This window comes from Mauremys mutica, chromosome 3, assembly GCF_020497125.1.
Source record: "Mauremys mutica isolate MM-2020 ecotype Southern chromosome 3, ASM2049712v1, whole genome shotgun sequence".
In the NCBI taxonomy this organism is placed as follows: Eukaryota; Metazoa; Chordata; order Testudines; family Geoemydidae; genus Mauremys; species Mauremys mutica.
This window is the reverse complement of record NC_059074.1, coordinates 178,264,121-178,286,892: the sequence shown is the minus strand read 5'-3', so window position 1 is coordinate 178,286,892 and position 22,772 is coordinate 178,264,121. Positions and strand designations below refer to the sequence as shown.

At 46.2% G+C, this 22,772-nt stretch overlaps 1 protein-coding gene across 1 annotated transcript in view; it reads right to left on the bottom strand.

Moving 5' to 3' along the window:
• The window catches only part of PSME4 (proteasome activator subunit 4), a 230,265-nt gene that overhangs the window by 145,584 nt on the left and 61,909 nt on the right, over window positions 1-22,772 (bottom strand). The window contains exons 8-12 of the mRNA XM_045009566.1: window positions 18,015-18,137; window positions 7,249-7,341; window positions 5,270-5,535; window positions 3,375-3,561; window positions 1,444-1,533 (exon numbers count right to left, since the gene is read on the bottom strand). Coding sequence (XP_044865501.1) covers window positions 1,444-1,533; window positions 3,375-3,561; window positions 5,270-5,535; window positions 7,249-7,341; window positions 18,015-18,137 — 759 coding nt within the window. The remainder of the gene's footprint in view (window positions 1-1,443; window positions 1,534-3,374; window positions 3,562-5,269; window positions 5,536-7,248; window positions 7,342-18,014; window positions 18,138-22,772) is intronic.

Genomic DNA, 22,772 nt, shown 5'->3' with positions numbered 1-22,772 from the left:
CTGGGTGCAAACTCTTGCTATATTTTCGTGAGTGCTGTGATTTTGTGGTATTAAAATTCATCTCTGAATGAGAAGTCTCTGGCAGCTCAGAATTTCTGCCTGAGCTGTAACTGATGGTACAGTTCTGAACACAGCCATCAAGGGCCACTGCTCAGGTACTAAACTGCAAGTACTGGACTTCAGCTGCCACCAACAGAGGCCGGTGCTACATTTGTAGAATCCATCTGCACCCCAGCTTATACTGTTTGTGTCAAGCGTGGGAACATCAGACTGTGGGGCAAGCAAAGAAGCAGCGGGGGGAGGGGGGAGTAGAGGGTGGTACGGGGCAAAGAGATGGATCAGAGGGCAGCTCCTACCCAATCCTCTCCTCTATTCAACACTAAGTGGGGAGAGGAGGTGACACAGAATCAAAGGTGAGCGGGAAGTGGGGGAGCACAGCAGAGAACTGTTTCCAGGCATGGGCGCTGGATGGCAGCAGTGTTTAGGGGACGCAGATGGAGCAAGAAGGATAGTGCCCAAACGGAGGGAAGGGGTATCAGAGGACAGAGCAAAGAGTTGAGATCAATGCGTGGGGATGGGATGGTTTTGGATAAGTGCCCCACCTACCCAATAGAAGTGAATGGGAAAAGGTCCCCCAGTTAATGTGGTGTATTTCAGGATGACCACTGAAATGATCACACACAAAAAGGGTGATTTCCCCTAAGAGTTCACAACTGATGGAAAAAAACAAAACAAAACAAAAAAAGAGCACAGTGAGGCACTTGCTGGCCTTGATTTTTAAAAAAAAAAAAGAAAGAAAGAAAAAAAAAGTTTCCATTTTTGGATCTATGAAGGTGGCAATAGTGGGAACTCAATGTTCAAACTCCTTTCCAAGAGGCTACCAAACAGCCAAATTATTAATTTTAGTCAATACCAAGTTGGGCCAGATTTGGACTAAAAATGAGAGGTGGTCTATCTCATTAACAAGTCTTCAGTCATCTACAAGCTTTGTTGGATTTATTGTAAACACATTAAAGGGGGACTACCTGTGGTTTTATAAAACCTAATACTAACAGAAGGCTATGATTTTTTATTTATTTATTTATTTTGAGCATCAAATACACTTTGGATTTAAAATATCTCCAAACACTGCAATATTGTACTAATGTATGATAACTGAAAAGTCAAAAGGGATCAATTTTCATTGCTCAGTTCAGTAAATCTAAACAGTGAAACGATTTAAGATTTTGAAAATTATTTCTCTTATATTAAGCTATTACTAATAGGAAGTATGTTGTTTTTAACTATACAGGGCAACGTTCTCAGGATGCCCCTCCAAGACTCTTGGTAACACACTTTTACTAGAAGGCCGTTAAATTGTATTCTTGTAGCGAGATCACTATTGTACTACGAGAGTAAGCAGTGCTTTGTAGCTTATATTTTATGTCTAGGAAGCATTCTTACCTCTGTGAGATCATCTCTCTCTTGCAGCACAGATGAACAATCTACTAAAGGCACCAGAGTAGAAAACGTTGCAATAAACTGGAATGTGATCTGTTGGGAGTTGCAAATATGTCTCAATGCATATTATCACATTATATATATTAAAAGCTGATGAGACTTTAAACAATCTATGGGATTTAAAGCTTGAGGCATTAATTATTACAGGAAACCTTTACAAACTTTCCGTAAAAAAATGAGAAATTGTTTTTGAAACGTTTATTAATATCTTTAATTCAAAGCAGAAAACTTCTGTATTGGTTACTACCAAAATCAAGTACAGAAAATAATTCCATTTTCAGTAAGATTGTCTTATTTTGTATAATTCAATTATGGAATTTTAAGGAAGAGAGACTTCCAACCTAAAATGTAAAATATGCATAGTGTGATAAAGCTCTGTCCTTGTCTCCGTGGGTCCGTTTCCTGGCAGATTTCGCGAGCCTCAGAGGCTGACTGTGACCCTCCATGTAGCCCCTCCCTTTCTAGAGGCAAGGGACACAGCCTACTGAGCCATTTTCAATATATGTCAGCAAGGGAGGTGAGGAGAAGCTACCCTCGCTTGCACAGTCTCTGTTGTATCCCAGTCTCAGTGATTAATCAGGGATGAAGAGGACAGGAGCCCAGATCCATCCTCTACTCCAGGCTCCAGCCCAGGGACCCTAATAGTATCAGCTATAGTAGCTGACTTTTTAGAAACAGGACACGTACAATTCCCTGAGCCACTTCCCCTCAGCAGCCCCCAAAATTCCTCAATATCCACTTCACCCTTACCTCAGGGCCTCCTTCCTTGTGCCTGATATTGTTTGTATTGCTCAGTCTCTCCAACAGCAAGGCTTCCTCCTACACTCCTGACATGTGCGCTCACCTAATTGGGAGGCTTTTAACTAGTTTCAGCCAGCCCCTGATTGGCTTCAGGTGTCCCAATAAACCTAGCTGTCCTCCCTGCCCTCTGGAAGGATCATAATTGCCCCCAGGTGTCTTAATTGACCTGGAGCAGCTGCCCTTTGCTTATCCTGGTAACAGGGATTTGTTTAGCCTGTGCCTAATAGATCTGTCTCCCGCTACTTTACTATAGCCATCTGGCCTTGCCCAGTCACAATAGGTATGCTATACTGAAAGATGCAGCAAATGTGAAAGTGACATCATTAGGTGTCAAGTATACATGATTTAAATACTTGATCAGCATGAGTCCCTAAGATATGGGCATTTAAGACCTGACCCAATGCCCACTGAAGTCAGTGAGAACCTTTCCATTTACTTCAATTAAGTTTAGATCATACCCTTAGGATATGTCCACACTGCAAATTAAGATGCAACTGGAATGCAGGTAGGGGCACTTGTGCTAGCTTTAATCTAGTTAGTGCAGGTGATAATAGTAATGAAGATATGACAGCATAGGCTTCAGCATAAGCTAGCCAACCCATTGCAAGCCGCTCCAGCAGCGGCTGGTATGGCTGTCCCAGGAGCCAGCTACTTGGGCAGGACTGGGATCAGACACCTGCAGAAATCACTGAGGTAACAGAAAGTCACAGAATCCGTGACTTCCACGACCTCCATGACAGACACAGAGCCCTAATTACGGGTGATTTTATAAATGGTTAATCAACTGTTATATTTTTATGGAGGTCAATAAATTGCTTATAATCTGTACATTTTACTGATGCACTGATGGTTATCTATGTACACACACTATTCATATCTGTAATATGTTTATAACATCTATTAATCATTTATTAATCTTTTATAAATGGAACCTTAATATGAAGAGTGACCTAAAAATCCTTTGGAAACAAACTCCATTTACTCGGAGATGAAAATTAAAGAGCCTTTGACGTAATCTTAAATAGGCAGACTGTATTTTATACTTTAGAAAAATCTGAGATTTATATACTTACCATGCATTTACTAAAGTCATTTGGATCCACACCAGGCAATGCTCTCATCAACAGAGGTAGCATGTGTGTTGGACCTTCAGGAAACCACTTGCCTCCAGACACCAGGCTACGAGCTACTCCAATTACGCAGCTTAAAGTAGCTGTGAGCTGATGAGGTTCTGTCAATGTCTCTAGTGCAGGGTATGTTCTACACATATTGAAGAAAAAGCCAGATTAAAAACAGCTAAAAATTTTAAACTTCTAAAAGAAAAACCATATCTGATGAAATTAGATAAACAATACTATGTCAGTTTAAAGTGTTCCTTTTAGAAATTATCCAATAGTCCAAACCTTTTGTTGTATTTCACTGTACAGTCAATTTAATAACTCCTTTCTTTTAAAACATGCTCCCCATCTGAACAGAAATGTTCACCACCAGGGTCCCACGGAATTATTGTTGGATAAATTATGGGTGATTCCAGTACATTGTCTGGACTACATCCAGGGCTATAAAATTTAAAACAAAACAAAAACTAAAGACTGACCATTACAGGTGCTATGGGTCAGTCAAAAAAGCCCATATTATTAAAATACTATCTAGATAAATGGTTCGGGTATATTTAAAATATGAAAGCCTTAAGGATTTTAAAAATTATATGTAGGACAAAAGCTTGGTCTTTATTGTCTCTAAATATGGAACATTTAATAGTTTTATATTAACCCATTAACTGAAGAAAGCCCTGTATTTGAAGACATCTTGCTAAAAATTAAAGCTCACATTTATTACACAATAAAATATTGGAGTTGAATTTTATCTGTCCTGTGCCTGTTTATATCGGGCATGTTTTTAGCACCCCATATAGTGAGAACTGTGAAATAATTCCTATTATTGTCACGACAATTCAAGTACATACTGACTCACTGTGTCACATCTGCACTATTTCATTCAAAACACACTAAATTACAAGTCTCAGATGTGCCTACACAGAACAGAGCATTGCATTAAGTGTATTGAGACAATAGCATTTAGCAATAAGCCTTATTATGCTCCACCACTCAATTCTGCAGTCATCCCTAACACAGAATAAATATATTACCACTGTTGCCTTACTTAGAAGAGCAGTTATGTTATTTTTATATATGTAACAAATGTAGCAAGTAAATAAATCTATATGTACACATGACTCACTGTAAGATATGGAATGTGGGAGGTTAATTTTTCAGACACTGCAAAGTTCAATTATTTTCTCAGGAAGGGGATAGTGCAATGCCTTTAACAATTTTGATCATTTGGAGAGAAATGTTAAGAACAGTAAAGGGGATCATGTTGTTGCCAGTTCATTTGATTTTTATAGTGAATTTCAATTATAGTTGGGGCCCAAAGCATTCCAGGTGAGTGCTATTTTTGCAGTTTACTTGTAAAATCAAAGGCAACATCAAATCAAATGTTTTACTTACCTGTAACAATACAATCTATCATTTGTCAAAGAAAACTGAAAAATCAATATATGTATGTAATATATTACACCCTTTTTGCTATTCAAATAACATTAAATATACTTATTTAAACTTTGGCCCAGATTTTGAGCTGTGACAAAGAGCTCAGCACAGCTCAGGAGTGAGGGGTACAAAAACAGCTCACAGTTGACCCTGAAACTGTCTGTTTACAGTCTCCATCATAAATTAGAGCAGCCTGAACGCAAAAACTAAAAAGAACTTCCTCCTTCACTTGGCAACTCCCCAACTAACCTAGTTGCAGGGATGGGTGTGGTATGCGATCTAATTCAATAGCTCCCCCAGTCCAAGTATTCCCTTTCATCAAGGAAATACTTCTGTGGCTCACTATGGCTGCAGGGGGGGCAAGCTCTGAACTTCTATTTGCAGTAATGTTTCTTCATTGTTTCATTATAACTTACTTTTCAAGTACAGGTGGAATTACTAACTCAGGGCGCATTAGTGCAAGATTTTGTAGGGCTTGAGCAGCCTCTAGGCTTCCAGTTTTACTAAACATAGCCAAAAGGACAGGTTGAATAATGCATTCTACAAAGTCTGTAACATCTTGATCAGTAAGTTTATGGCTATCAGGCACAGGAGTTAGCCAAGTCTTCTTCTTGTAACGCTCACGATGCAGTCTTCTAATAACACTACTTGGTAACCTTTGAAGCAGTTTCATCAGCTTGTTCTGTTGGATATATAACCAGAGGAAACAATCAATTTCAAGTAATAGGCAGCGAGAATGGACAGTGGCAAAAACCTGATACATCCTTCCTACACCAGGAACTCAAAAATAAGCTGTGTTAACTTCAGGACAGTTGCTCAAAATGGATTAGAACCACAGGAATGTAGTAAATCTAAATGTTCAGAATTCACTATGAGAATCCAGTTCCCAGAACTTTACAAGCTCCACTGTATTTGTCATTCCTAATCATTTCTATAAACATTTAAAACTCATGCTTACATACTTTGTACAATGACTAAATTAGCTCTAGAAAAAATTCAGATAAATGAAGATTACTTACTAGCAATGGAGATCTTCAAGCATATCCTCTGCACATTCACATTTATGGGAATACTCTGGAATATGTAAGCCACCCTTGTGATCTTGGAGCTGCTCAGGAATGAGGCAGGCCTCTAGCATGAGTTAGCGCAGCCTTCCCACTAACTTGTGCCAGCTACCAGGGAGATGCCCTGCACTGCCTGGTAGAGCATCCACTACAATACCTCTAAGCCATCCAAGGATCCTCTGGGGGGTCAAGACACCCAGCTTTAAGATTGTTAAGGGATCTATCCCACTTCATGGACTGTATTTGCAGAGCAGGTTGGGAAAGGCACCTGCCCTTGTGTCCACTATTCACATGTGGAGAAATATCTATTCCCAGTGACAAAGAGTTAATGTAAAACACACCTAGAAAGACTGACTAAGTTAACCTGGTCTGTGATCCAAACCTAATTTATGACAGTACTGCTGGAATTCAGTGCAGCAAATTGTTCACCAGTAATATCTGCACCAGAAATATCTGCACCAGTGATATCTGCACCAGTGATATCTGCAATAGTAAATTGCCTTTCAGTAAACTCCTTTCTGCCCTAACTTACACACAAGAAACTCCCATTCATGAAAGTTGTCTGAAGCCAGAATTGGACCCAATAATTTTTCATGTGTTTTTCTAGGATACTTCTAATTAAAAATAATTGTTGGAGATTAAAAAATACTCATTTTATTTCCCAACAGTACTGTGCAGTGAGAGATATAGAAAAATCCAGTTCTGTTGAGAACTGTAACATCAACTTTAACTGTGAAAACTGTCTAAATTCAATACTAAATATTAGAACAAAAATAGCATAAATGTTAAATAGTGGATGTTCAGCTGTGCTTTTAACAAAAGCTCAGTTCATGTTGATTAATCAAAGTTAGATTCCACTATACTTACAAAATGTAGGACAACACTGTATCATATTCTCTTAACTAAGAAAGTGTGCTTCAGACATTAGAATCATACTATCCATTATTCAAAATCAGGTTTTACTAGGTGCTTGAAAAACTGACCAACACAATACAGACTAGCAGCAAGTTTAATCTGACATGTTCATTTTCACATATTGTACTGTAGACAGTTAAAAAACAATCCATGTTTTCTTAACATATAGTGGTGTATTTCTGGTTCCTTTTCAGTTTAAGTTCACACATCACACTAGTGTTTTCTTGGAAGTTTATTTTCTAAGGATATATACATAGTCCATAGTAATCTATTATGGGATGAAATTGTTTGCATAAAGCAGTATACACTCTTTTATTAAAAGTGAAGAGCACAGTAGAGAAAAATTCACGATAAAATTATAATCCCACTCCAAATTTAAAATCTTTAGTCTTAAAATAAAAGCATAACGAACTCACCAGCCAGCGACCATTATTTGAAGGATGGTAAAAAGATGCAATGCTGTTGAATAATCCACACAAGTGCTTCTGTACTAGTTTGCTTGGTCCGCCCTGTCCAAAACCAAAATACATATATATTTAATCTACTTAACAGGAAGAGCACGAAAAAGAACACTGTCGAGGTCAGAAAACAAGTTTAACCTACCCAAAATAGATTATTCAGCGTCATGAGACAAGTTAAAGATTAATATAATATCCTTCCATAACAAAGGCAACATGGTTTAACTAACAAACAATTAACTCAAGTCACTGGGCTTGTTTTTGGTCACAGAAACATTCTATTATCTCTCTATGCTTTTCTTCTGTTCTTGTGAACAGGAAGAGTTTTAAAGTTTACAAGAATTCGCCTTCTGTCTTTCTTAAGTATCTTTTTACATATTACAAACGCTATGCAATATTATGTTCTGAGGAAGATGCGCAGGGAAAAGGAAACTGCAATATTCTGGTAACGTTTTATTGAAGACAAATTCAAATTACTGTGCAAAGGAGACTGAACTTTTATTCAGCTTTTAGTGAAGAATGACAATGTCACTAAAAATACCTAAGACCAGACATAGGAAGCCTAATAATTAAAAGAAATACACATAGGCTTGGAAGGATTAGATTGTTATTGGGTTATATTAGTTTCACCATCAACAAATCAATGAAAAAATATTTCCATGAATGATCATCAAAATTTACAGATAGGCTAAGAAAGAAAAATACTGCTTGAGAACGTAGAGTTTCGTATAAGAAAATCTGCTTTGCATACACTGAGGTGATGTTGACAACTTGTGTTTTACCAGTTATAAAGCTTTAATTTTACTAAATCTCAATGTCTACTCCCATTACATAATTATTGTTTGACACCCCCTCCCATAATTTCTCAAAACTGTGAAAATTTAAATAGATTTTAAAAAATTAAAATGCTTAAAAATAAACATCAATATTATTGGTCAAAATTATAAATAAATACAAATCAAATTTTGCCAAATCTAAATATACATTATTATAAGTGGGGTGGCTGACTTCTTAGAAATTCATATTCAAATTTCTATATATGTTGAGAAAGTTAATAGGATGGATCTTAACACAGTATTAAAAGCAGCACAGCTGTAAGTCAGTAAGAATAAAAAGCAAGTTACTTGAGATTTGAACCTGTGTTACAAATGTGAGCACACATGGGGAACGCCCACTAGACAGAGGACTCTCAGTCTAGATGGCTGGGCTGGGAAAGGCCCATTCAAGTTAATGAACCATTAGGGAGAACAAGAAGCTTATTTTGCACCTGGGGTGCCTTCCTGAGGACGCTACAAACAGCCTTGGACTCATGGCTGCTATGACACTACAAGGACATGTGACCATTTCACCTGGTGCTGGACTCCATCTTGGGATACGAGTGTTTTTCCACTGACTGGCATGGGAACCAAGCTTTGAAACAAAGGGTTCCTGCCATATGCAAAGGCTATTTAAGGCAGGAGAGTGACATCATTGTGGTTCTTCACTGACTCCCCACCCAAAGAGACTCCTAGAAACACCTGAGGAACTAAGACTGAACTGGGGGAAGTGCTGGACCCAAGCTAAAGGGACTTTTAGCCTGTGAATGGAACACCTGGGGATTCCAAGCTGTAAGCTAGTGCAGCTTGCCTCATAAGAATCTGCAGCCTGCTTATATCATCACTTAGGGTGAGGATTTGCTATTCATATCTGATCTAGTTTAGTTTGCATGTTTTGTTTATTGCTAGGTAATCTGCTTTGTTCTGTTTGCTATCACTTATAAACACTTAAAATCTAGCTTTTGTAGTTAATAAATTTGTTTTTGCTTTGTCTAAAACCGGTGTGTATGGGAGTCATAACTCAGGGGCAGAAAGCTGTTGTATATTCCTCTCCACATTGAGGGAGGGGACAAATTTCATGAGCTTACACTATACAGTTCCCTGTGCAGTGCAAGACAGTATAATTTTGGGTTTACATTTCAGAGGGGGTGTTGAGTAGCTGGGAAGTTCCTTAGCAGGACCTTTCCCACACAGAGCTGATCACATCATCTGCATGTAACTGCAGCTGGGTTTGCCCCTATCTGTATGTGTGCTGGTGAAAGTGCAGGTTGGTCACAGCAGTACAGTGTAAAGGGAGCCCAGACTGGTGGTTCAGGCGGGCTTGGTGTTACCCCAGTTCCGGGTGGCACCCCAAGGGGAATCCGTCACAACCACCCTTAGAGAGGAGTTGCCAGTGTAGTAAGAGGAGGCCCTAAGATATAAACCTTGGTATCAGAGGCCTGGTATGAGGCCTGAGGCCTAAACTAAAGTAATGGTCAAGACTTTGCTAACATAAAGTCAAGTTAAGCTGTGAGCCAGAGGCAGGCCCTGCTCACAGAAGCTGGCAAGGAAAGGGCTGATGCTGCAAGAAGATACGTACCTAAAAGGTACTGAACACTAGATATCAGAACATTTACATACTTGCACATTCCACACAGATAACAAAGAACAGGCTGGCCCATCCCAATGACAAGGGCAAAAGGGTAATATAATGGATAGAGTTGTTTTGATCGAACCAACATGTACAAGGTGAGAGGTGGCACCTTGCTACGTAGAGGGGTTGTACCTTGCTACGTAGAAAGACTGCTCACTGCTCTACCCCACCCGAGGGAGCTAGAGCATCAGACTGTTACTGCTTGTTTGCCTCTGCTAGGCATCTACAGAGCTGTAGACTTCTCACTGCTCGGCCCCACCAGCAGGACCCGAGCCCGAGTGCTGTTGCCGAGTGTTGTGTTGTACCTCAATACATCCGGTGTGATGTGTAACTTGTTTGTATCTGTGTATAAGAATGCATCCCTGGGGCGGTGTCTTTGTCCGGCCTAGGGGGCAGTGGAAAGTTCCGCCACTGACTGAGCCGGGTCCATTGCCAAGAGGCACTTTCTCGTAGTATGCCCTGAGTTAGGCTAAGAAACCTACAGGGAACTGCAATTGTGTCCGAGGTCGCAATAAACCTAGCCGACGTGGCTTTCCATCTTACTGGACTCTGTGGTTATTGGGGGTTCTCGTCGGGTCTGCTGTGTCAGCTATCTGCAGAGCTGGGGCAGCACACAGAGGGAACTCACGCATGCAGCCAAGTGATATCAACAAGGAGAAAGCAGAGCACCACACCGGTACCACTCTGACAACACTCTGACAACAGCCAGCACTGCTGTGCATAGTGTACCCTGAGGAGACAGAGAACCCTTGGACTACAGAACCCCCTCTCCAGACTGTGATAGGAAGTAGCCATGGGAAACCAGACTTTAGTCTGGTTTGGTTCACAGAGCAGGGGTCAGCGTGTTGTGGCTGGATAACCCGCTGACCCAGTGGCAGAACACTCCATCACTGTTAGGGCTCTGGGCTGGGACTCAGTAGAGTCGGATGGGTCCGGGTCCCCCTACCGCCTCCCCCTGCACCAACCCCATTCCAGGGATGGCGATGTTTGCAGCCCTAGGCCAGAAGGCCTGTGTTTGGCTTGTGGCTTGTCCCCATCAGGAGACGGTGAGGCTTAGCCTGTGTGTTTGCTGGCTGCCTTATCTAGGCGGCTTAGGCTAAAGCCTGCTCCCTGCTCTGTCCCACACAAAGGGCCAGAGCCCTAGACTGTTAATTACTGCCAGTCCCAGCCAGAAGGCTATAGGCTAAAGACTGCTCACTGCTCTACCCCACCGGAGCTAGAGCATCAGACTGTTACTGCTTGTTTGCCTCTGCTAGGCATCTACAGAGCTGTAGACTTCTCACTGCTCGGCCCCACCAGCAGGACCCGAGCCCGAGTGCTGTTGCCTGACATAGCTAGGCAGAGTAACTTCCCTCCCCCTTGAGAGCAAGGGACCATTACAAACCTAAATGTATGCTTCCTGAACAGATACTTCCATTTAGAACATGGCTGCTACTTAGAATGATTAATTCATTCCATGTAGTAATGTTGGCAGGCTATAGCATAATGCTAGAAACCTTCTTTTTGTAAATGTTATTGTTGGCATTTCTTTACATTCTTTGATGAAACAACGGAGCTCCATTTCAGTGAATTTCAGCTCCGTTTGTAACGTCACCCAAAATTACATTCATGATTCTTTAATTATCCTTACAGGATGCGAGGTAGACACATGAACATTTGGACTGTAAACGCTGAGCTAAGTTGCAACTCTAGTAACAATAAAACTCTAATGAAACAGATCTGAAGTTTGTTTTATTTCAATACAATGTACTCTGTCCTGCAATGAAGCTATAAGGAATTTATAATATTTTATAGTAACAGACTGACGACAGAAAACAGGATTAGGATTCCCCACTGTACTCTAATGGATGAGGCATTTATGGGGTGGGAGGGTGGGAAGGTAGGTTACCTACCTTTTGTAACTGTTCTTCTTCAAGATGTGTTGCTCATGTCCATTCCATTCCAAGTGCACGCATGCCCACGTGTCTCCCCATTGGAGATTTTTGCCTTAGGGCTGGTTGTGGTGCCCTCTAGAGTACCGCACTTATGCCATGGTATATCAGGCGCTGCCAGCCCTACACCCTCTGTTCCTTGTTGCCGACAACTCCAACAGAGGGACAGGAGGGTAGCTAATGGAATGGACATGAGCAACACATCTCCTCGAACAACAACAGTTACAAAAGATAGGTAACCTTTTTTTCTTCGAGTGCTTGCTGATGTCGATTCCATCCTAGGTGACTCACAAGCAGAATCAATGGAGGTGGGCTTGGAGTCGACAGTCTTACAGCTTGCAACGCTGCTCTGCCAAAGCCAGCATCGTCTCGAGCCTGCTGGGTCAGTGCGATGCAAATGTGTAGACGGACGACCAGGTCGCAGCCCAACAGATCTCTTGGATTGCCACCTGTGCCAGGAAGGCTGTTGATAACACCTGTGCCCTAGCTGGATAAGCTGTCATGATCGCTGGTGGGGGCAACTTTTCCAGCTCATAGCAGTAGCCGATGCAGGTCGTGATCCAATACAAGATTCTGTGGGCTGACACTGGGCAACCTTTCATCCTGTCAGCGACAGCAACAAACAACTGTGTTGATTTACAGAACAGCTTTGTTCTATCAATGTAGAAGGCCAGCACCCGTCTGACATCCAGAGCATGCAGTCTGCACTCCTCATCTGTCGCATGAGGCTTTGGACAAAGGACTGGTAAGTAAATGTCTTGACCAGTGTGGAACTGGGAGACGACCTTGGGCAGAAAGGCCGGGTGTGGACACAGCTGGACTTTGTCCTTACAGAAGACCATATAGGGCAGCTCTGACGTGAGCGTTCTGATCTTGGACACCCTATGGGCTGAAGTTACAGCGAACAAGAAGGAGACCTTCCAGGAGAGAAGCAGAAGGGAGCAGGAAGCCAAGGGTATGAAGGGAGGACCCCTGAGCATGGACAGCACAAGATTCAGATCCCAATGGGGGACCAGGTCTCAGACATGTGAGTAAAGGCGCTCCAAACCCTTCAGGAAGCTCCCTGTCATGGGATGGGCAAAGACCAACCGGCCCTGAAGAGGAGAGTAGAATGCTGAAATGGCTGCCAGGTATACCTTGATCCAAGATAGCAACAGACCCTTGTGCTTAAGGTATAGCAAATAAACCAGGATGTCCTGCAGCAGGCCCTCTTCTGCACGAATGTGTCGGTCTGAGACTCAACACATGAATCGTTTCCACTTTGCCACATATGTAGCCCTGGTGGACGGTTTTCTGCTGCCCAGCAGGACCTGCTGGACACCAGCAGAACACCCCCGTTCATCCGCAATCAACTACGCAGCAGCCAACCCATCAAGTGCCAGCAGCCAAGCCGTCCAGGTTCGGGTGCAGCAGGTTGTGCGAGGTTCTGGGACAGCAGATCCGGCCGAAGAGGTAGCTGCAGCAGGGTGGCTGCCAAGAGACTCAGCAGCATGCCAAACCAGTGTTGACGAGGCCACACCAGTGCAATGAAGATGCTTTGCCTTACTTTACCTTTAGCAGGACTCTGTCGATTAACTGCACCGGTGAGAAGGCAGTATTGGACTTTAGCGTACATCACTGCCTTTGTCCCTGCCCCGCAGAGAACAGAACACGTGGCACTTCCTTTTCTGTCTGGACCTGTGGAAGATCAGGCTGACCACCTCTAGATGGTGTGACCATTCGTGGTGAGACGAGAAAGTCCTGCTGACACAATCTGCCAGGATGTTCTTGGTTCAAGGCAGGTGGGCAGCTACCAGATGAATGGCATGTTGCACATAAAAGTTCCAGCAGCAAAGAGTCCTGTGGCACCTTATAGACTAACAGAAGTTTTGGAGCATGAGCTTTTGTGGATGAATACCCACTTCGTCGGATACACAAAAGTTCCAGAGGCTGAGCGCGTCCCGACAAAGGACCCAAGACCTGGCTACGCCCTGCTTGTTGATGTAGTACATCGTGGTGGTATTGTCCATCAGAACCTGCAGCACCCTGCCCATCAGGTGGAACAAGAATCCTGGAAGACCAATCAAACCGCTTTGAGCTCCATGACATTCAAATGAAGGGCCAGATCGCTGTATAGCCAGTGGCCCTGGGTGTTGAGCTCACCCAGATGGGCTCCCTAGCCCAGGTCAGATGCCTCCGAAACCAGGGTAAGCGACGGAGATGGGGTCACAAAGGGAACCATCTGCAGCACCGACTCTGGATCCAGCCACCAGTCCAAGGACAAGAGAGATGTGGCTTGGCACAGTGACCACTTGGTCCAGGACGTACCTGCTGGGGATATAGATCAAGGCCAGCCATGCCTGCAGAGGTCATAGATGAAGACAGGCATGGCTGACTACGTACGTGCACGTGGCCATGTGGTAAGCTGTGGTAAGCGGACGGCTCTTCACATGGGCAATCAAGTCCAACATGGCCTGGAAGTAAGCTTCCAGAAGAAAGGCCCTCGCTCGCGTAGAGTCGAGAACCGCTCCAATAAACTCTATGCATTGGACCAGCATTAACGTGGACTTTTCCGTGTTTATTAACAGGCCCAGTTCGTTGCAGATGAACCGCACCAGGTCGAGGCTCCATCAAACCTGCTCTGGAGACCTGCCCTTGATGAGCCAGTCATCGAGATACAGGAAGAGCTGGACCCCCCGATGTCATAGGTAAGCCGCTACCAGCGCCATACACCTTGTGAGCACCCTGTGGGCTGAAGACAGGCCAAAGGGTAACGCCGTGAACTGGAAGTGACGCCTGGCCACTATGAAACGCAGGAAACACTTGTGGCCCAGGAATATGGAGACATGAAAGTAAGTGTCCTTCAAGTTGAGAGCAGCATACTAGCCCCCCGGATCCAGGGAACGAATGATGAAAGTCAGGGAGACCATGCAGAACTTCAATTTCTTGAGAGACACACAGGTCCAGGAGGGGCATGAGGCCTCCTTTGCCCTTTGGGATTAGGAAGTAGCGAGAGTAGAATCCTCTTCGTTCAATGTCCTGAGGACCCTTCTCCACAGCCCCCAAGTCCAGGAGCTTCTCTACCTCCTGAACAAGTAGTTGCATGTGAGAAGGGTCTCTGAAAAGAGATGAGGAAATGGGGGGGGTGAGAAGGAAGGGCAGCCAAGAACTGCAGGGTATAGCCCCAAGCCACTATGTCCAGGACCCAGAAGTCCCACGTAACACACGACCAGGCTGAGCGGTAGGGGGAAAAGTGGTTGAGGAAAAAGTGGGTAGGATGTGGTCGACTGACTGGGGCGTCGCTCTTGGGCACACTCTCAAAACCATCGCTTCTGGCCCCCTGGGTGTTTGGCTGTCCCAGGCTGGGCTGGCGAGCAGAAAAAAAAAGGGCAATGACTACTAAAACTAGCATCCCCTTCTCCTTGTAGGTCCCCAACGAGGCTACCAGGGTCTTGGCGGTGGCCGGAAGGGCTTCCTGGCTGATTACAGCATATGCATGCCCAACAAGCAAAGGGTAGCAAGCCACTCTTGCTGTCGAGTCTGCCGTGTTCCATGTCATTTGCAGGGATCATCTGACCACCACCATACCCTCCTCCACCAGAGTGCCAAACTCTTGGGCCAAACCCTGAGGGAAGGATTCCTGGAACTTTTTGAGACTGTCCCAGAGATTAAAATTGTACCGGCCCAGCAGGACCTGATGGTTTGCCACCCGAAATTGCAGGCTGGCAGTAGAATAAATCTTTCTCCCAAATAAATCAAGTTTCTTAGCATCTTTGTTTTTGGGAGTCGAGGAGGTGGGGACCTGCTTGTCTTTTTTGTTGGCCACAGATACAGCCATCAAGCCTGGGGGTGAGTGGGTACAGAAGTATTCAAAACCTTTGGCCGGCACAAAGTACTTTTTCTCGGCCTGTTTCGAGGTGGGCGGGATGGAGGAGGGGGTCTGCCACAAGGCCCTGGCTATATGGAGGACTCCCTCATGCAGGGCGACCCAGGCGGGTGTAGAGGCTGAGAGGACGTTGAAGAGGATGTCCTCCTGCTCCCTCATCTCCTGTACCTCGAGCCCCAAGTGCTCAGCCATGCGCTGGAGAAAGACTTGATGTTCCCTAAAGTCATCGGTGGCCTAGCTCTGAAAGGTCCCATGACCCCCTCGTCTGGGGAGAACGGGGAAGACTGGACCGCCAGTGGGGGTGCTGCGGTGTTGACCACCATCGGAGAAAGAGGCTTTGGGGATGAGCACAGGTTCCTTCGCCCCGACCTTAGAATGGGCTTCTGCTATCGGGTCTGGTGCTGGTGGAGCCACCACCCGATCTTCTGCCATGGCCACTGAGGAGTGCTGTGAAGGAGGCATCACCACAAACAGTACGCCCCATGCACCCCAATAAGACCACCGTGCTGGCCACTGGTCATGGTGCCGCAGATGAGGGAGTGGGCTCCAGTGCCCAATTGGCCAATGAGACCTTGGCGATCAGCTGAACTGGCCCTCCGTACCAGAGGAACCCTCTTCCGGCAACCAGGGAGGAGCTGTCAATGTCTGCGTTTGTTTGCTGGTCATGGCTATTGGTGATCGTTGCCCAGACTTAACTGAAACATAACTATAGAGTGGAGAGTGGTACTGGTGCCAGGGCGACCGGTACTGGGACAGAAACATTCCCACCATGCCAGTGATCGGGACCAATGCCTAGAGGATGAGCATCAAGAAAGTGAGCAGTGCCAGGAATAGAAAGGGGAGCATTGACCCCATGCTAGACAGTAGCACTGAAGGGATCTGGAAGCTTGCCTGGGCGACCAGCGATGCGATTAGGATCTGCCCCAGGATTCCCGACGCAGTAGCAAAGAGTGATGCCTTCTGTCCGGCGATCAGCATTGTTCCCCTGTCCTCTGAGGGGTCTTAATGGTGGGCTTGCCCTCTTGGGGAGCCTTAGCCAGGTCCTGAGGCACTGGGGTCATCATCAGAGTAGGTGGAGATCTGTGCTCTCTCTGCGCCAAGGGAGCCTCAGATGAAAAGGTGCAGGCAGGAGTGTGGGTACCATACCGCTCCCAGGAATCAGTGATGGACCTTTAAGGGTGCCCCAACCGGGGAGGCACGATCGTGTGGCTCCGGAGCAGTTTGATGGGCAGGCCTGGGTCCCTTGGTAGATGACCCCTGGGCCTTCTTGCTCGGTGCCAGGCAGTGCTTCTTGGGCTTCCTCTTTGGCACAGGTGATGGCTAACAGTGCCGAGAGGAGCTGGGTGCCGGCGCACAGACGCTGAGGCACTCGGTGTGACCTGCCTGGATGGCTCAGAAGCCAGGAGGTGGGCAGACTCCATCAGGAGAGCCCTGAGGCAGATGTCCTGCTCCTTCTGGGTGTGGGGCCAAAGGTTTTTTCAGAACCGGCACCGCTCCTTAACGTGTGACTTCCCCAGGCACTTAAGGCAGCTGCCATGGGGGGTCACTCACAGGCATAGGCCTGCTGCAGTGTGAAAAGGGCTTAAACCCAGGAGACCGAGGAATGCCCCGCCTGGGGCAAAATCCCACTGGGACGCTAACTATAACTAACTAACACTTAACAAGTACTAACTACTTAGCACTAACAAAAGCAAACTATGTACAATGGCCTTAAGGCACAAAGTTCAGAATGGTAGACAACGGCTAGCTCTTGCTAAGAAAAAAAGGTGCTCCGACTGACCACCATGGGTGGTAAGAAGGAACTAAGAGGGCATAGCACTGGCGGCACCTGATATACCACGTTCATGCCACGGTACTCTAGAGGGCGCCACAGCTGGCCCTATGCGTAGTGCTAAGGCAAAAATCTCAGAGGGCCGCGGATGTGGGCACACGCACACCTAGAATGGAATTGATATGAGCAAGTACTCAAAGAAGAACTAATTTTCTGTAACTAAGGACTTGTATAAATAAAGGATACAATACCCAGCGGGACTGGAAAGTGATAGTAACAATTGCCACAACCAGCGCCTCAGAACCACCCTTCCCCCCACCCAAAAAAAAAAGAAGCCCAAATCCTTTGGCTACAGAAGTTCTCCATGTCTCACAATGGGAGCTCAGGACCCAAGAATGAGAATCCTGTTTGTTCAGCATCTCTGAAGAACATCACAGTGGAAAACTTCATGCTTGTACTGGACTTTAAATCAATGAACTGGCAGCTCATTTCCAAAGTGCAACTTAGAGCAGCCCTGAAATAAGCCTTATGTCCCACATTCCCAACCAACCGTAAGGCACTACTTTTAAATAAACATTGGGCAAAGAAAGCCTCAGAAATAAGCACCTGCTGAAGCTGAATACCCAGACACTTTAATCATTTCAGCTACATAGCTGTTCAGAGCTTTTCATTACCAATTTTTAATATACTATATAAAAAGAATACTAACCATCATGGCTGTGATCCACATTACTGCATGTCCTATATCATAAGCATTTGTTAAGAATCTTGGAACTAAAACTTGACCGCTGCCCACTGGAAGATTCAAACTTCTCAAAATCCTTGTAAATATCTGTTAAAAAAGTTAATATTATTACTTAATACTATTTATAAGAAGTTTTTGTACAATACTTTTAATGGGGCAACAGTTCCTGCATAGTTGTTATTAATTTGCTAGAATAAACATCTGAGTAACAAAACATCACATATGCCTTTAGTCATTAGCTACTTGTAGTTACTGCAGGTTCCATTCTTAGCAGTGGACATAACAATACAATTTTAGGTCCCAGCATCAAGGGGTTACTCTGAGACAAAAACAGTTTTCACATAAAGCTAAAATACATTTAAATGCATGATTGTAGGAGAACTACCATGATACTAAACATCCAGCAATCAGATTCAAACTGCTGGTACTGGAGAACTAAAATCAGATTAAAAATTATGCAATAGTTTGGTTATCGTTAAAATTTGAACTTCTACCTAGTACAGTATTCCAAATGATTTGTGTGTACTGTAAAACAAGAGTCAAGTATCAGAGGGGTAGCCGTGTTAGTCTGGTTCTGTAGAAGCAGCAAAGAATCCTGTGGCACCTTATAGACTAACAGACGTTTTGCAGCATGAGCTTTCGTGGGTGTCTTGCATCCGAAGAAGTGGGTATTCACCCACGAAAGCTCATGCTGCAAAACGTCTGTTAGTCTATAAGGTGCCACAGGATCCTTTGCTGCTTCTGTAAAACAAGAGTGTTTTCCAAGAATTGCTGTGGGGCACTCCAACCGCAACTTCTTTTCAGTTAGAAAAGGTACCATAGACAAACAAGGAGTTATTTATTTTTATTCAATATTTTTGTTGATGTTATAGGTTTGAGAGGGAAAATGGGTGCCAGTAGCTTCTTCCATGCACCTATAGTTTGTGTAGATGGAAGGAAAGTTAGTTTTTAGTGTCCTATCCCCACATACTACTTCTGCACCAGCTTGAGGATGGGGCATAAGTCCTTGTATCCATCTCCTTATAGTTGGCAACTAGGTGTTACAGCTAATAATGGAGATTCAAACCATACCAATGTGTTTGGGGATCTTAGATGAGGCAAAATAGAGAAATGCGAGAACAAAGAAATGTTAAGTTGGAATGAAAAAAACAAAACACAGGCAAGTATGATTCAAATGCAGTTCCATAACCATAAAAAGGAATATGAAATTAAAGAGAAAATTCTCAACCCACTGGGTTTAATAAACAACAAGATTAATAATGCCCACCACTTTTTTTGATGGAAGCAATACAAAAGAACATGAGAGATAGTATAGCAGTCCACAATACAGCAGCAAATCCAGCAGGAGAGGAGAGCATGCGGCCCCAATAACGGTCGGCAATGGCGATGAAAAGGCAGGAGAAAAAACAGTTATCCACCTTTTAGTAACTGTTGTTCTTCAAGATGTGTTGTTCATGTCCATTCAAAGTAGGTGTGCGCGCGCCGCGTGCACGCCAGCCTGAAGATTTTCCCCTAGCAGCGTCCATAGGGTCGGCCCTGGCGCCCCCTGGAGTTGCGCCACTACGGCGCCCTATAAAGGGACCTGCCGGCCCTCCACCCCCTCAGTTCCTTCTTGCCGGCACTCCGACAGAGGGGCAGGACGGTGGGTATTGGAATGGACATGAACAACACATTTCGAAGAACAACAGTTACTAAAAGGTGGGTAACCGTTTTTTCTTCTTTGAGTGATTGTTCATGTCCATTCAAAGTAGGTGACTCACAAGCCTAACCTTAGGTGGTGGGGTCGGAGGTCACTGCTGACTGGAGTACTGCACGACCGAAGGCTGCATCATCCCTAGCCTGGTGCGTGATGGCATAGTGTGACGAGAACGTGTGGATGGAGGACCACGTGGCCGCTCTACAAATCTCCTGAGTCGGGATCTGAGCCAGGAATGCCGCAGAGGAGGCCTGTGCCCTAGTGGAATGGGCCGTGACCGGAGGGACAGGGGTCTTAGCTATACGATAGCATTCCTGGATACAAGTCGCGATCCACGAAGAGATGCGCTGAGAGGAGACCGGGAGCCCCTTCATCCTATCCGCCACTGTGATGAAGAGCTGAGTCGAGCGTCTAAACGGTTTGGTACGCTCGATGTAAAAAGCCAAGGCCCTGCGGACATCCAGGGAATGTAACCTCCGCTCCTCATTGGAAGAGTGTGGTTTCGGATAAAACACCGGGAGAAAAATATCTTGACCCATGTGGAACTGTGAGACGACCTTGGGTAGGAAAGCCAGGTGAGGTCTAAGTTAGACCTTGTCCTTACAGAACACAGTGTACGGGGGCTCAGATGTTAACGCCCTGAGCTCCGACACCCTCCTGGCCTAGGTGATCGCCACCAGGAAGGCGGTCTTGTACGACAAGTACAACAGGGAGCATGAAGCCAGAGACTCAAAGGGAGGCCCCAAGAGGGCGGAGAGGACCAGATTCAGGTCCCAAGTAGGGGTCGGCTGACGAACATGTGGAAATAGCCTGTCCATACCTTTGAGGAAACGCCCGACCAGCGGGTTCGCAAACACCAAGGTACCCCCCTCTCCCGGATGGAAAGCCGAGATGGCCGCCAAGTGAACACGAATGGAGGAAAGGGAGAGGCCCAGTTGTCTTAGGTGGAGCAAATAGTCTAGGACAATGGGGATTGGGACCCCCAGCGGATTGTGACCTCGCTGACCCGACCATATGGAGAAGCGCTTCCATTTGGCTAGGTAGGTGGCCCTAGCTGACGGTTTCCTACTACCGAGCAGCACTTGTCTGACCTGCTGGGAGCACTGCATCTCCACCAGGTTCAGCCATGGAGCATCCATGCTGTGAGGTGAAGGGACTCGAGGTTCGGGTGGCAGAGGGAGCCCCGGTCCTGTGTGATCAGGTCCGGGAGCAGGGGCAGCATCGGGGCACCTGAACTGACATGTGCAGGAGTGACGTGTACCAATGCTGGCACGGCCACGCCGGAGCTATCAGGATTACCCGCGCATGATCCCTGCGAATCTTCAAAATCACCCTGTGTATCAGGGGGATCGGAGGAAAGGCGTAGAGCAGACCGTCCCCCCAAGACTGTAGGAAGGCGTCCGACAGAGACCCCCGACTGCGGCCCAGGAGGGAGCAGAACCGTCGGCACTTCCTGTTTTCCCTCAAGGCGAACAGGTCTAACCGGGGAAAGCCCCAGAGCTGGAAAATTGAGCGCACCACATTCCATCGGAGGGACCACTCATGACCCCGGAACAATCGGCTGAGGGTGTCCACCAAACCGTTCTGCTCCCCCGGAAGGTAGAACACCGTCAGGTGGGTAGCATTGTGGACGCAGAAATCCCACAGCGCGAGGGCTTCCCTGCACAGGGGAGAGGAGCCTGCACCCCCCTGTTTGTTGATATAAAAGACTGCCGCCGTGTTGTCCGAGAGGACTGAAACACATCTGCCGGCCAGGTGGGACCGGAAGGTCAAACAAGCCAGGCGAACCGCTCTCAGCTCCCTGACATTGATATGCAACTCGAGGTCTGACGACGACCACAAGCCCTGCGTCCTGAGGTGTCCGAGGTGCGCTCCCCAACCCCGATCCGAGGCATCCGTTACCAGGGAGAAGGAGGGCTGAGGGGCAGCGAAGGGGACACCCATGCACACTTTCTGCGGGTCGAGCCACCACCACAGCGAGGTTAGCACCAAGCGGGGAATGGACACCACTGAGTCCAGGGGGTCCCTGGCCGGGCGATCAACTGTCGCTAACCAGGACTGTAGCAGGCAAAGCCGGAGTCTGGCATGGTCTACCACATAGGTGCACGCCGCCATATGACCCAACAGCCAGAGGCAAACTCGCGCCGTGGTAATCAGGACGTGGTGCAGCCCGAGGATAAGCTTGGAAATCGCCCGAAACCTGGATTCTGGCAGGTATGCTCTGGCGTGGGTGGAGTCCAGAACTGCTCCTATGAACTCTACTCGTTGCGTCGGAGACAGAGTGGACTTGGCTTCGTTCAAAAGGAGGCCGAGATCGAGGAAGGTCCGCCTGATGAACAACACCTGGGTCTCCACCTGCTCCTTGGAGCGGCCCTTTATGAGCCAGTCGTCCAGGTAGGGGAATACCTGGATGCCCCGCCTGCGCAGGAAGGCCGCCACGACTGCCATGAACTTCGTGAAGACCCTTGGAGCAGCTGACAGGCCCAACTGGAGCACCGTGAACTGCAGATGGGCGTCGGCCACGACAAATCTGAGGTACCGACAGTGCCGGGGAATTATGGCAATGTGGAAATAAGCATCCTTTAAGTCAAGGGCGGCATACCAATCTCCTGGATTCAGGGAGGGAATAATCGAGGACAGCGAGACCATGCGGAACTTGAGCTTTCGCACAAGCTTGTTCAGCCACCGCAAGTCTAGGATGGGTCTCAGGCCCCCTTTCGCCTTCAGAATTAGGAAATACCAGGAGTAGAAGCCTTTGCCCCTGAGCTCCCGAGAGACTTCCTCCACCGCCCCTGCCTCCGTGAGGGACTTCACTTCTTGAGTTAGAAGTTACTCGTGAGATGGATCCCTGAAGAGGGACGGGGTGGGGGGGGAGGGAGGCTGGTGGGGCGGGAGGGAGGAGAACTGGATAGAATATCCCCTCTCTATTGTGCGGAGCACCCAGCTGTCCGACATGATTCGGGACCAGGCACGGTAGAAGGGGGCAGACGTGACCCAAAGGTAGGGGTAGAAGGATCCAGAGTCTC